The sequence below is a fragment of the Halichoeres trimaculatus genome, unplaced genomic scaffold (assembly GCF_033239565.1).
Source record: "Halichoeres trimaculatus isolate MK-OKI-2021-1 unplaced genomic scaffold, fHalTri1.1 fHalTri1_scaffold_21, whole genome shotgun sequence".
Lineage (NCBI taxonomy): Eukaryota > Metazoa > Chordata > Actinopteri > Labriformes > Labridae > Halichoeres > Halichoeres trimaculatus.
In genome coordinates, this window is record NW_027437199.1 from 9793953 (window position 1) to 9807931 (window position 13979).

At 39.0% G+C, this 13979-nt stretch overlaps 1 protein-coding gene across 4 annotated transcripts in view; it reads left to right on the plus strand.

Moving 5' to 3' along the window:
• The window catches only part of anks1b (ankyrin repeat and sterile alpha motif domain containing 1B), a 276356-nt gene that overhangs the window by 108767 nt on the left and 153610 nt on the right, over positions 1-13979 (plus strand). For all 4 annotated transcript variants that reach the window (XM_074698643.1, XM_074698642.1, XM_074698641.1 and 1 more), the window contains 3 exons: positions 2179-2280; positions 6276-6398; positions 8791-8978. In XM_074698643.1, coding sequence (XP_074554744.1) covers positions 2179-2280; positions 6276-6398; positions 8791-8978 — 413 coding nt within the window. The remainder of the gene's footprint in view (positions 1-2178; positions 2281-6275; positions 6399-8790; positions 8979-13979) is intronic.

Genomic DNA, 13979 nt, shown 5'->3' on the forward strand with positions numbered 1-13979 from the left:
AATAAAAATGAATGTGGAGGTAAGATAAACTGCTGTTCCTGAAGTGTCCATTTCGGGCATACAAAAATAAATGTGTACACAAAAAGACTTTAGTCTGGAAGACGCATTACATGGGATGAACTTTGTCATGATTTAATTGTTTTGACAAATCTTGTTAAATCATATTAAATTTTCTTGTACTCAGAGTAGGTTTGCCCCTTCACTCTGTCCTTTCATTGCTTCTCAATCCCCACCTCCCATTTTCCTGAGCACCTCCTGTTTCCTGCATGACTTCCTGTTAGTGGCCATATTCCTTTGGCTGCAGTTTTATGAACATCCTGTGCTGCTCTGACCTGAACCACAGAACTTTAACCACAGTCTGTCAAACTTTGTGTGTGTATTTTTCTGGGATGTTGTCAGGATTGGCCGACAGCCTTTGATTGTCAGTCATGCTCTTTAGAGTGGGTCAGCTGGGGGATATTACATATAAAATCAGTGAGTTTAAGACTTTTCAGATGATAACTTTATAAAACATGTTTACCTTTTAAACGAGCTTGTTAGATTGTGTGTGAATCCCAGGTTTTTGACATTTTAATCAGCTGATTGAACTTACTCATTGTGATGGAAATTGCTTGACATCCAAAGCCACTGTTTCACTACTCAGTACTCAAACCTGTATTGGCTTCAAGGAAGAGATTAAGTAAAGTGATTTTAAAAAATTTGTAGAAGCAATCCTCTTTGACTCCATTTAGCCAATTTGCATTCGATCAGCAGAACTCAGGTGCTGTGGGATTGTGGGAAACAAGCCAACACAAGATTGCATGTGTTGTTAACGGAGCAAAACAGCTACTTTAAGTAGTTTTTGCTAAAGCCAAATAAATTTTAATATATACAAAAACTAAGACGTTCCTCCTAGCAATGTTTTTGGATGCAGTTTATTTTATGAAATGTTAATTTTAGTTCAGCAATTTTGATCTGTGTTATCAGATGCATCATCATCAACAACAACAACAACAAAAACAAAACAAAAACAATGACAACATCAATGATAATAAAAACATAAACAATGGCATAAACAACACTTGCAACAACATAAACAAACAACAAAACATTAACATTATAAAAACAACCACAAAAAGCATCAATGAAGACAACATCCCAACATTAACAAGAACAACAAAATAAAAAAATAAAAACATAAGTAAAAAACAACATGAACAACAAAAGCATTAATATTAACAAAACATCAACAGCAGCAACTAGGACAACAAAAAACATCATCAAATACAGCATCCAAACATTAACAACAACAAAAAAAATCAACAACATCTCAGACAACAAAAACCCATAATGACAATATAGACATTGACAAAAACGCTTAAAAAATGAAACTGCCAATAAAAACAACTACTAAAATCATGAACAACATTTATAACAAAAACATCAACAACAATAACAACATTAACAATAAATAAATAGGAACAATAACAACAACGTGTGATGACAGTGATTTGATTCTATCCTGGATAATTACGCTGCCAGAGCACAGAAACAGAAAGGTCTTCTGGGTAAGCAGCACAAGAAAAGCAGTGAAATGGCCAAAAATAATGAAGAAGAAACTTAAATTTGACGACTTGCTGGTGTTTCTTTTCTGCTCACACCTCATGGTACAGAGCAGAGTGACAGGGATTCAATTTCTTTTTCATGCTGAATTGAATTTGGGAGCACAGGAAGGGATTAGAGAGGCTTACAGTCAGGTAAATGAGGACTTGAGGTGGAGGAAAGACTGTGGGGGTATCTGTGTTTGTCAGCTGATATTTTCTTGGTGTCTGTTTTTTGTTTTAATGTGTCAGTTGATGTCACTTAGTGAGTTTGAGTGTGAATGAGTGTGTCCCCAGTTAAGAAGAAACTGATCTCCAAACTAGACGAAGCACGCCTTCTCTCCTAGAGGAAAAATCTTCATGAATTAATAAAAATCTACATCATCCTCTGGTGATTGTAGCTCATTCATCTTTTGCTGACTGCAGTTTGATGAGTGAGTGGGTGTGTCTGTGTGCGTGTGTCTACGACACAAGATTTCTTTCAAGAAGGTTTTTCTTGTTCAGTTGAATCATGGGTGCTGTGATTTGACCTTTGACCTGCTGTTTACGCACAGTGTTTCTTATATTGTACTTGTGCGTGTGTGTGTTTGTGCGTCAGAGATCGACACCAATCTGAGGGACTGCCAGGGGAGAACAGCTCTGGACATCCTGAGGGAACATCCTGCACAGAAATCCCAGCAGATCACTGCTGTTATTCAAGGTAACTCCAACACACACACATGCAAACATAAAAATTGCACAAGATTTTTTTTTTTTAATTCGCTTAAAGAGGGGGTACTGTGCTCATTTATATTTCAAACGTCAATACAAAGTAACAATGCTTGATGTTTACACCCAGTGAGTGCAGATTTTCAAACCGCTACCTATTCACATGTTGTTTAAATCCCTGAATCTGTAAACTGATCAAAATGGTCCGTCTCGAAAATGGCACCATCTCCATACTTGACAGACAGACTTGTTGAAATTAGGCCACTGTATAAGGATCTCCTAACTGGTTTGTGACACGTTGGAGGGATGAGCTTCCAACACCAAGGTCTGCTCATAGCTGTAACCCTGATGGGCCTACAGTGAGCTGGCCAATCAGAGGGAAGGGGGTTTGGGGAGTGGGGAGACTTAAAGTGGTGGTAGCTAAAATGAAGCTTTCAAGCAAAGGCCTAAATAAGGATTTAATAAAATCCCAATGTGAGAAAAGTTGCTGTAAAACAACTGTGTTTGGTACCAAGTTGGCTGTGTTAATTAAAAGAAGATAAAAAATACCCACTCTTTAAAGAAACAGTTTTTTGAAATTAAAATTAAATTGCCTGACTTCTTGTTGGATTCAGTAATGATGTTCAAAATGCCTTTTGTTTTTTTCTGACATGTTTTAAATGCTTACCAAGTTTTACATATTAAAGCTAATTTGACATCCGTGGGGACTAGTTTGTCCACTCTGTGCCACTGTAGAAACATGGTGGTACTATTAGATACATAAAGCTCACTCTAGGTAAACAAAAACAAAAGGATTGCCATACTTTGGTGATAAAACATTAATCTAAAAATAATTACAAATCCTATAAAACCTTTTTACTCAGTCTACTCTGCTAAATGCTAAATCGTACACACTGCTCTGTTAACGTCCCTTTGTATGTTTTGAGAAAATGGATATTGTTGCGATCTTTGTTCAGAGCGGATGTAATCCAAGTGAACAACCTTGATTGTCAGGATGTTTATTCTTCACTAAAGGAACAATAGAGCTCCTACACACGATTTGTTCATGTAACCAGATTCAAAAGGTTAAGCTCTTGTCCCAGTGCAGATATTCTCACTGATACACCCTGTGAGTTTTTGTCAACTGGAGGAAAACAGTTTAATTTTAGCTCTCTCACTTTCTTCCGTCAGACTTCCTCATCTTGGTTTTCCACCTGTCATTAAAAGCCTTCTTCTCTCTCATGTTTACTCCAGTGTGTTTAGTGTGTTACCAATGATTGTTAGTGTGAGTTCATTCACATTCCCCAGGGAGCCAAAGATTCTCCAGATTGCACCTCCTTAAAGACAGCGTTGTCCTGAGGTGATTATGAGGCTCAGTACAAACACTGTAATCTGTGGTTTGGAGGCCTGAGCTATCTGTCCCTGTGTGATCTGTAAGAGAATGTAAGGCATGAGTTAACATGTAAGAGAAAGACAGACGGATAGAAATGGAGGGCTGCAGGGATGAAGAGAAAAAGTCAGAGTTGCTCGGTCTTAAGTAGGAGGCACAGATGGAAGGGTGAACTCACATTGATCCAAGAGATGATATAAATTGACCTCAGATATAAGATACCAGACGATGCTCAAACTATGTATGATGGGATACATTTTCAAGCTACTATATGTTCATATGTTGTAGAAATCCCTGAATCTATAAACTGGTTGAAACAGGCTGTTCCAAAAATAGAACGAGATCTTCACGAGACCTTAACGAGACTTGGTGAAATGATGAGGTCACCACGTAAGGAGTTCCTAACAGGTCCATGACACATTGAAGGTGTAGGCCTCAAAATCCAAAGTCAGGTCATAACCCTGTTTCTACAGACATCGAATGCACTAGCCAATCAGAGTGGAGAGGGTTTGTGGAGGGGGGAGTCTTCAAGAGACAGTAGCAAAAATGAGGTATTTCAGGGGTTGAAATCAAGGTTTTTTAAAACACCAGAGTGAGAAAACCAGGGATTTGATTTTAGCTGTTAATCACGTAAAGCTACTACAGGGGTGCTAGAGGGACAGAATAAAGGCTAAAAAATGCACAATACCCCCTCTTTAACTGACCTGACCAATGGTGGGTTGGTTTAATTTAGTCAGGTCAATTTCTATTTTTATAATCCGCAAACATGTAGCTTAATTTGCCACTGAAGGCTTGGGTTTTATTTACCTCCGCCAAGGAGGTTATTAATGAGGGGGTTTTTTCTTTTTGTTTTTTGAACATTTCTTGAACATTTTCAAGAAATGTTCAAAATGAGAAAAAGAAGAAGTGGTCAAATTTTGGAGGTCCTGATCTAGGGACTTTCTAAAAGGATTCTTAATCATTGTGAGATAGGGCCGTTTTCACCACATGCGTATATAACTCCACGATAAATGGTCGGATTACTTTGCAAAACAATACAAGACAAGGTCACCATCAGTTTTGACAGATGTTAAAGTATGTTCTGGATACTAAGATCCGGAATATGAAATATGTACTGGGTCATTATAATTTTCAACACTGTCAGGTAACAAATTATGGTACAAACCTGCAACTAACACCAAACTGAAAGGGAGTATAACATTAAAGTAGGACTAAAGTGTTGCATGATGATCACAATATGCTTGGCAGAGGTCTGTGCTCTCTGAGTGCTTTTCTAGTTTTATGTGATATATTTCTCTCAAAAATACTATAGAGATGTAAAGAGATGTAAAAAACTCCAAGAAGGTGATCATGAACAGATACATGCAGAGTAGAGAAGGCGTTAATATGATGGTTGCAGTTTGATCCCTCTGAATGTGAGCCATCATTAACTCTGTTGCTCCTCAGAGAAAAAAGACTGTCCGTCAAACCCTGTACCTTTATGACTCTGAGCTGTCATAAAAACTGCAGTGAGCTCCACACTTTGAAACTGAAATACTAAAAGGTGTCAAAGCAAGATAGAAACAGGTTTAAAGACAGGAATGGACCACTTGTTGGTCTTTCTAAATGTCAGATAACCACGTGAGGGCAGATACGGAGCCGGAAAAGCAGACGTTGAAGTATAATAACACGGTGGAAATGAAGAGATTTGGACTTTAGCTCCGATAGGAGAGCGAACGTGTTTGTGAGGAAGAGAGAAAGAGGACACAGCTGTGACTGAGTAAAAAGATCAGCTGCATGCCATTTCCTATTGGAGAGGAGACAGAGGACAAACACACACACACACACACACACACACACACACACATACACAAAGAGAAAAAGACCTGTCATTTACTCCCTTTATAACAGCTGAGGGGCTTTCTGCTCGCCACAAGCACCTAATTACCGATAGATTATCATTAATTTACAGCACATGACTCATCCTAGTGGTCAAAATCACTTAGAGATCTTTTTTCTGCACCCTGCAGCATCTAGTAATCTACCACAATGCATTGCAATAAACCAGCTTTAGGAATAAAACTGTCAAAATGTTTTAATCCTGTCCTTTTTAAGTCTTTCACACTCTCATACTTCGTCTAATTGTACACAAATAGAGTTTGTGTGTTGCGATAATTAAGCTGAATGCCATCATTCACGACACACACACTTCCCTGACATTAATAAGGTTCCTCATTAGGCCTCTGCATGAAACCAGCCTCTTGTTTTTCAGCTGTTTGTGTGTTTTTCAGCTCCTAATGCCACTCAAGTCTTCAACCGTACACCTGAACTTGCCTTTCCTCCTCTTCCTCCCCCGACATAATCCTCCTCTTTTGCTTTTATGAACAGCAGTGAGCTCTATTAGCAGAAGCTGTGAAGTAAATTTGGAGCATTGGGGGGGAAAGTGCAAACTGAATGCAGCACTAGCTGTTTACCGTGCTGATGGCCGTGTTATTACATCGACCCTCTGAAAATGCTTTCTCCTCTCCCTTTGTTTCTTCAGTCTCCTCTGACCGCCTGTGTCTCTTTCCCCACTTTCTCCTAACTATTTCACCCTAAAATACCTTTTCCCCTTTTTGACTCCCTTCCTCTCTTTGTAGAATACATGATGGATGACATGGAGAGGAGGAGTTTCATGGAGGAGCCTGTGCGCAAGTGTCCCGTTCCTGCTCCTCGAACCTCTGTCCCCTCGCCCTCTGCCTCCCCCTCCCTCAGACATAAGAGTGAGTAAACACAAAATACAACATCTACAAATCTTTACATAAGATTCCTCAGTGTGTTTGCCTCAGAGGGAAGTTGGTCAGCTCCTTGTTGAGAAACCAGGCAGAGAGCTAGGCTATCAATTGCTACTGCTGTGGTGATTCACAGGTCAACTTGACTTTAGCCCAATACACTGAATATGCAGCATTTTTTTTTTCTGAATATATCTGAAGCTGCTACATCCGAAGAATTTATTACTCTAGGTCAGCCTTCCCCTTCAGCAACCGACACTGTGTATTTTTATAATGTAAATAGAAAAGAAAAAAAAGAAAATACTTAATGTATCTCTGAGGGGAAACTTCAGGAGTCACAGCAGCAGTCAAGAAAACAAAAGTAAGAAAGTGTATAGAAAATTTAAAAAGGTCCATAAGAAAATGGATGATGACAGCTTGTCCATCATTCTCCAGTCAGCCAGCCTCCACCTCCACAGGGTCCAGGACTGAGCTTCTTCAGCAGTCTGTTCAGTCTCTGTTTCCTGGATCCTGTCTGCATTGGTGCTGAGTGTTAGCTCCGTTAGCCATGTCTGTGAATAGCATGATGCTACTCTGCCTTCTTGTATTCCTCTGTTGCTGGGTTAGCACAGCCAGCTTGTCTATCTTATTGGAGATAGATCTTATGTTCCCAATAACGATGGATGGAAGGACAGGTCCATGTCGTCACTTCTTAGCTCACACCTGATCGCCAGCACGTCGTCCTCACCTCCTTCTCCTCACCTTGTGGGAAGACATCAGGCCTCGCACCAGTTAGCACCGACATGCTACAGGCTGCAAACAGCTGATTTTACATGTAAACAATGTGGCCATGCCAACTTAAAGGATCTCCAGACAAACACAAGGGGCAAAAATAGTAAAAATATCACTGAAGACAAAACCAGTTTGGTGTTGATGACCAACAAATGTGCCATACAAAGTAATGACCCACTCCAAATGAAAAGATGACAAAAAAGAGACAAAAAATGACAAGAAATCGGAAGAGGCAGCCACAACCAACAGGGGGGCACCTAAACATGGTGTTGATACCATGAGTTGTGTCATTATACATCAACAAGCGCAACTGCCACCAAGCAATTACCTTAAAAACGTATTTCACGCACAATTTTTTGATTTATCTCCTTTTAAAAAGTTGAAGGAAGTCAATTAATCAGCAGTTGTCACTGTTGCTGCTGTTATGAAGTCCCGCTTGTGACAGCAGAAGCTCTCTTAGTTTGTGGACATGGGATCATAAGTTACACATCTGCACTACCAAGAAACTTGGGATCTCTCTGATCTCCTGAAGTTTCCCCCATATCTCTAGTGATCAGTTGTTTTTCTATCTCCTTCTGGAACAACTCAGTTTTATAAAGGTTTCCTCAGTTTGTTCACAGAATTTCCACCATTAGCGTTATAGTTTTTTTTATCATTAGCTAAGTCATCAGGTCTGATCTTTAATCTGCAGAGATCAATAGCTTTGCATCTGGGTTGGTTCTACAGCTGGTTCCTCAATAACAGGGACGAGCTGACTCACATCTCCTGTGGCTAATACACTTACTATCGACAAGCTCCTCGTACAGACTCACTTAGAAAATCCCAGCTTTCAAATTAAGACTCCTGAAAGATTTTTTTTTTAAGCAGAGATATTTCAATCCATGAAAAAAAAAGTGTTAGAGAACAAGATTTCAGGGATGAAATTAACAGAAAAGATGTTTAAAACAAGTCACTTTGGAAATTTTATGGTTACATTTTATAACAAACTGAAACATCTCTACCAGGACATGACAATGATTCACACAAACATATACTTTAAGACTACTCTTGACCTAAACAGAACCTGTCTCAGTTGATTTTTCTGTGATTCTGTTGCTTGTGTGGAATAAAAATAAACCTCTTACTTTAATCTGGAGTAGTATTTATTTTTGTAACATGAGTAAACCAGATTAAATCCAGGCATGCAGCTCCTTTCAGTGGAGCAAATCAGTTACTACCTGCTTTCCACTAAATCATTTCCCCTGTCCAGCACTGCCCCCTGTGTCAGGAAAATGAAACTGCAGCAGGCATTCTTCCTGCTGATCCTCTCTCCTCTTGTATTGTCTGTCAGCAGATACCTTAATTACCTCCGAGACAGAGAGAGGAGGAGGCAGGGAGAGAGTGATTAGTACAGTTTGCTCCTCCTAATGTTCCTAAACACAACTTTGGACAAGTCAGCAGGACAGACGGGGGACAGTGTGCTTTTTAGCAGACTAAAAGGATATGAACTTGTGTATTATCCAGTCTGTGCTGATGGTTTGAAAGACAAAAAAAACAACTCAGCTTTATACTGATGCTTTAAGCAGCTTTGGTTGAATTTCTGACTCTCCTTCTCTTCTTTTCCCTTCCCCAGATGACGCTGTGACAAGCGAGCTGTCCAAGCTGCTCCACGAGATCAAAAAGTGCCGGGACAGGGATTACTCCTTCGAAGAGCTCTGCCACACCATCTCCTCTCACTCCATGGACAGCTTCGGCAGCGGGCGGCTGTCTGATGAGGAACGGCCAGATCGACCCAACGGCACCCTGACCCGGGTCGGCAAGGTATAGTGCTCAGCTTTCACAGACCAGACACATTTACATAAACTGCTGCTTACTCTGAGTCGCTGAGTCAAGGTTTGTTTACTCCATCTTGTTGAGTTATTGCTTTGAATAAATATGAACTTGTGTAGAAAAGTGAAGTGTGATTCAATAAAGCAACAAACAATGCTCACTTAAGGATACGTGCAAAATTTAAATGTTTTTCTTGTACTTTGTAAAACATGTTTAGAATTCCTGATGATTTTCCAAGGTAGGCGGCAAAAGGAGAAGGAAAGAGAGAAGTTAAAGGGGAAACAAGCCCTCAGAAATATTCAAGCTTCCAGCATTCACAAATTAAGTGACACTAGGATTCTAAAAACTTAAGTTTGACATTTTTTTTGTTTTTTTGTTGGTTTGAAAAATATTAAGAACCATTTTTTCTCTAGCATTCATCATACAGAGGTGACACAAACATTGAGGTCATTTATACTATGGCTTATTTGTTTTATGAGTATAATTATGCTCTTTTCAAACCTTACTGTCACCTAAAAAGTTAACAGCAACCTGTACAGCAACCTATCCACATGTAAAATGCTGGAAGAGGTCATTTATTTTTGTTGGGTGGAAATATTATTTAAAGGGACAGTGCATATTAATTCAAATCTTTTGCTTAGCATCCATGTTAGTATGCCAGAGTTAGCTACAAGTCTAACTTTCATTAGACACATATAAATAACAACAGATAGAAACAGTTCATCATGTTGGATTGAAACAACAATTGAAACAGTAGATCTCAATGGAGTGAGTAGTACAAAATAGTGCAAATATAAATGTTAAAGTGCAATACAGAGCTGATTTGGAGTGGCATTGCTAGATAGGGATGGGTACCTTTCACATTTGAAATTATATGGTACCTGGCAATCAGTACCGGTACTCAACTGTACCAATTTTTCTAACTTTTTTATGTTTATGTGGCAAAAAATGATGATTTGTTAATTTTTTTTTTTTTTCAATTTAACATATCTCTTCTTCAATATATGACCTTGCAATGCTGTGTTCATGTTCAGCATGGAAAATTGCCTACTCTTCCACTTCCTCAGTCACAAGGATGCATTTAGATACCTAAACATGGTACCTTTTGATTTTATGTGAATCCGTATCCAGTACGTTTGACAGAATTCGGTTGGTACCTATAAAAGTAACTAATTCGGTACCCATCACTAGTGCTAGTCTTCCTAGGGTCCTCTCAAAGAAGGAGGACATAAACAACTATCCAAAATCACAAAGGATCACTATAGAACAAAAAGTATAAAAATCAAAAATGAAAACATTTATCCATAAGTAACATGATTCTAATAGACACAAAAATAAAGATATTACAAACACGTGGCACCAAAGACTCTTAGAGTATGAAGTTGACTGCTGTGATCACATAACATTTATGAAGTATTCATCAGTATTTCATGACTTTTTAAGGGAAATTATGTTAATGATTTGTCTCATATTGGCTGGGAGCAAATTCCAGGCAGAAGAACCTCCAAAAGAACAATTCTCATCAAGTCGGTTGTTCATGCACTATGGGAAAGTTTCTAAAGAAGCTTCATTTTGGCATTTCTGAACAGCCCCCCCAAAAAAACAAAAAACAAACGAAAAAAACCCATCAACGTCTTTTGTGCCCTAAGTACATGGAAAAAAGAAACACTAGTTGATAAAAATATTCCTTTTTAAAACCATATGATTCCACAAACTGTGTTTAAGCGCTGTGTGTGAGCAGAAACATACTCCTGGTTGAAACAAATGCTTGCACTTTGTCTACTTCCCCAACAGAGGGCAGTGTTAGACAAACCGATACCTCTAAGCCAGCCTCGTAATTGAGCATTCACTTGTTGTTACTGGGAAAGAAAAACAGCTTCTGTTTGTTGTCCTTGTCTGAATTTGTTAAACATTCATTTGCGCACAAACAGACGTTCACAGCTTGCAGACACAGTTTCCTTGACCTTGTTTCTTTAATTTGACGCTTTTTATATGGAAATTATGTCAGTTTTCTCTCTGCCTCCACATTCCCCTCAGAGAAAACTGATTAAACCTTGTTGTTTTGAGTTTGATGGTGGAATAGGCGAGTTTTATCAATATTAGCCCGACAGAGAATCAGAGCTTGGGTTTATTTTTTCAATCAAGCACAGCGTGACAAAGAAGCTCTGAGCTTTTTCAATCCCAGCATCAAGGAAGTCAGATGCAGCAGGACAAAGAGGTCCTCTATCACACCGACCCCCCACCTGAGTCTTTAGACCCCATAGTGAGAGGCAGCCAGCGAGATATGACTGTCTGTTTCTATTTTCCTTTCTGTTCCTCATTTCCTCACTCACCTACAAACACACACACACACACACACACACACACACACACACACACACACACACACCTCAGAGAAGAAATATTGTGACACTGATCAATAGCTCATCATCTTTTTTCATTTCTGAAAACAAGCGTGATACAAAAGCAAGCTGAGATGTTTACGTACAGTGCAGCAGGCGTTCACACACTCATGTACACTGAACATACCTCTGCTTCTGCTCACTCAGGCTGTAATTATCTCAATCCATCTTGTCTCTTTCTCTTTCTCGCTCCATAAGTACCAATTTGTATTCCATTACAGGCATTCACAGTGTGTGTGGTGTGTGTGTGGTGTGTGTGTGGTGTGTGTGTGGTGTGTGTGTGGTGTGTGTGTGTGCCTGAGGGGAGCTGTGTGTACATGCTGCCATTAGTATGTGAATCCATGTGTCTATTATACATGAATAAAACATGATGACACACACACACAGGAAGAATTTGGCTCCTAATATTACCTTGGTGCCCTGTGTGTGTAAATCATAAAAACAGATGAGCATGCGTGTGCCGTATACAAATAAGTGCTTTGAGTTTATCTCCTCAGTGGAGCTGAATAAATGTGTCCCTGGTCATCTAACAGTGTTAATATTGTCTGATAATAATCATATGTTTGAAGACACTTTAAAGCTGCCGTGTTGGATTTTTGGTATGTGTCCAATGTGGCGCCCCCAGTGGACAAAATGATACCTCTCTAAGTCGGGTTTTTAATATAAAAATAATTCAAACGTATCACTCATCGAGACACTTTTCAGATGATGAATCACTTAACTGGCACCTACCCCCACCAGTGGTCTCAGACACTTAAGATTACCATAAGGAAATAGTCAGTTTTTATACTGATGGTCATGTTTGTTTTTATATGCCATGAAGAAGTATAAGCAGTAATTTCATAACCAGCAAATAAATAAATGAATAAATAAAAATAAAAAAAGCCTCACAGGAGCTTTAAATATGAAAAAGACTGAATATCACAAATGATGAGGGCCCTCAGCTGAAGGTGATGCCTCCAAATGTCCACCACAATGCAAGCATTTCAGTTTGTCTGTGAAATGAACAGAAACAGTTGTCGCTTTAACGTTATCTCATGAACTTGAAAAACGTGTTGCATTTTGTTAACTAAAAAAAAATATTTTTCTTCATCTTTGTGATAATTTCAACTGTTTTAAGACAGTTTAGACAGGGGTTTCAAGTTCAATGCTAGCAAACTGTTGAATTCAGCCACTAGATACTACACGCTAGCAATGTCACGTTAGCAATTAACTCATTTTCATCTCCCAAGAAATCATGTTCAATATCAAACTGTAGTAGAGTTAGCTCAAAGCCAAAGCTTTACTTGGCAGGTGAAAATTTAAACAGTTTGATCTCTGAGCATGCTAATGTTAGCTTCCAAATGCTAAGAAGTAAGCAGAAAAGCAATCGTTCTGAACAGATTAGAATTATTTTTTCTGATAATGTCACTGAATTAAAGATGTTTCATCAGTCTTGTTATTGATATCCCAATCAGGGTTTAAAATGTCAACCTGTGTAAAGCTTCAGAATGAAAGTCTTTAGCTTAGCCTTGATAAACACCTTAGAAATTACTGATGGCAATCCCTCCAGTGTTCATACAGATGCAAGAAACTAAACTACTTATGAAGAATTATCAGGATTAAAGAATGTTTGCAGTTTCTCTTTACATGGGTTTCCTTTTCTTTAAGTGGACACTCAGCTGTGTTGTCACTAGAGAGTCGTGTTTACAGTAAACTGTGGTTCACAGTTTCTTCTAGCAGGAGGACACCTTTTAAATGTGTGGGGAAATGAATCTGGGTGAAAATTTCTTTAACTGTCTCTGAAAAAAAACAGGAGGAATAGAAATAGAGAAAGTGGTGGAGAGGAAAGAAAGGGAATGTAACAGTGGAAGTGCTAAAATTAATCTGACAAATACTGGACTGCTTGAATGGCTTAAATGGGCATAGTTAACGCTGGCATTTTACTATGGTCTCTAATAAGGTTTCATTGTCTTTTTGAGCCAGCTTCAAGTGGACGCTTGAGAAATTGCAGTTTTTTTCACTTAAGCATTGATGTTAACACCAAAGGGTGACACTTGAGTTAACTGGAGTAAATGCCCCCCACGGTAATCCATGCATCTGAAAGTTCCCCATAGACATCTTATGTAATATTGATCAGACGTGCAGTGGGATTTATGAATAATGAATGAAGCATGTCTTGTGGTTCGTGTCTATTTACTTCAGTAATATAATGTTTTACAGTAGAGAGCTATTGTTCATGGTACAGTGCAGTGTGTGTATGTAAGCACTGCAGCCTGTTTTGTATCAGCCAATATCCCAGAGCTGCAGACGGCCTTGTGCAATCTGGAGCGACTGGTGACCTTTTGATTTCAGCCTCATTCCCTGACTCTATCTCCATCTTTGCTGGTGCCCTTTTGCTCCTCTGTCCTCCTCTCCTGATGAGCCCTTTCTCAATTCAGTTTTCTTTTAAGTATTCACTTCATTCATGTTTTTCCTCTCTTGTCCTTCCGTTTCACCCTTGTTCCTATTGTGCATTTTAAAGTTACAAACCATTCACTGCAGTCATCTCTCTGTCTTTGTAATCTGCTGCATCATATGGTTCACTGGGACATCAGGTGCTCTGTGTCTG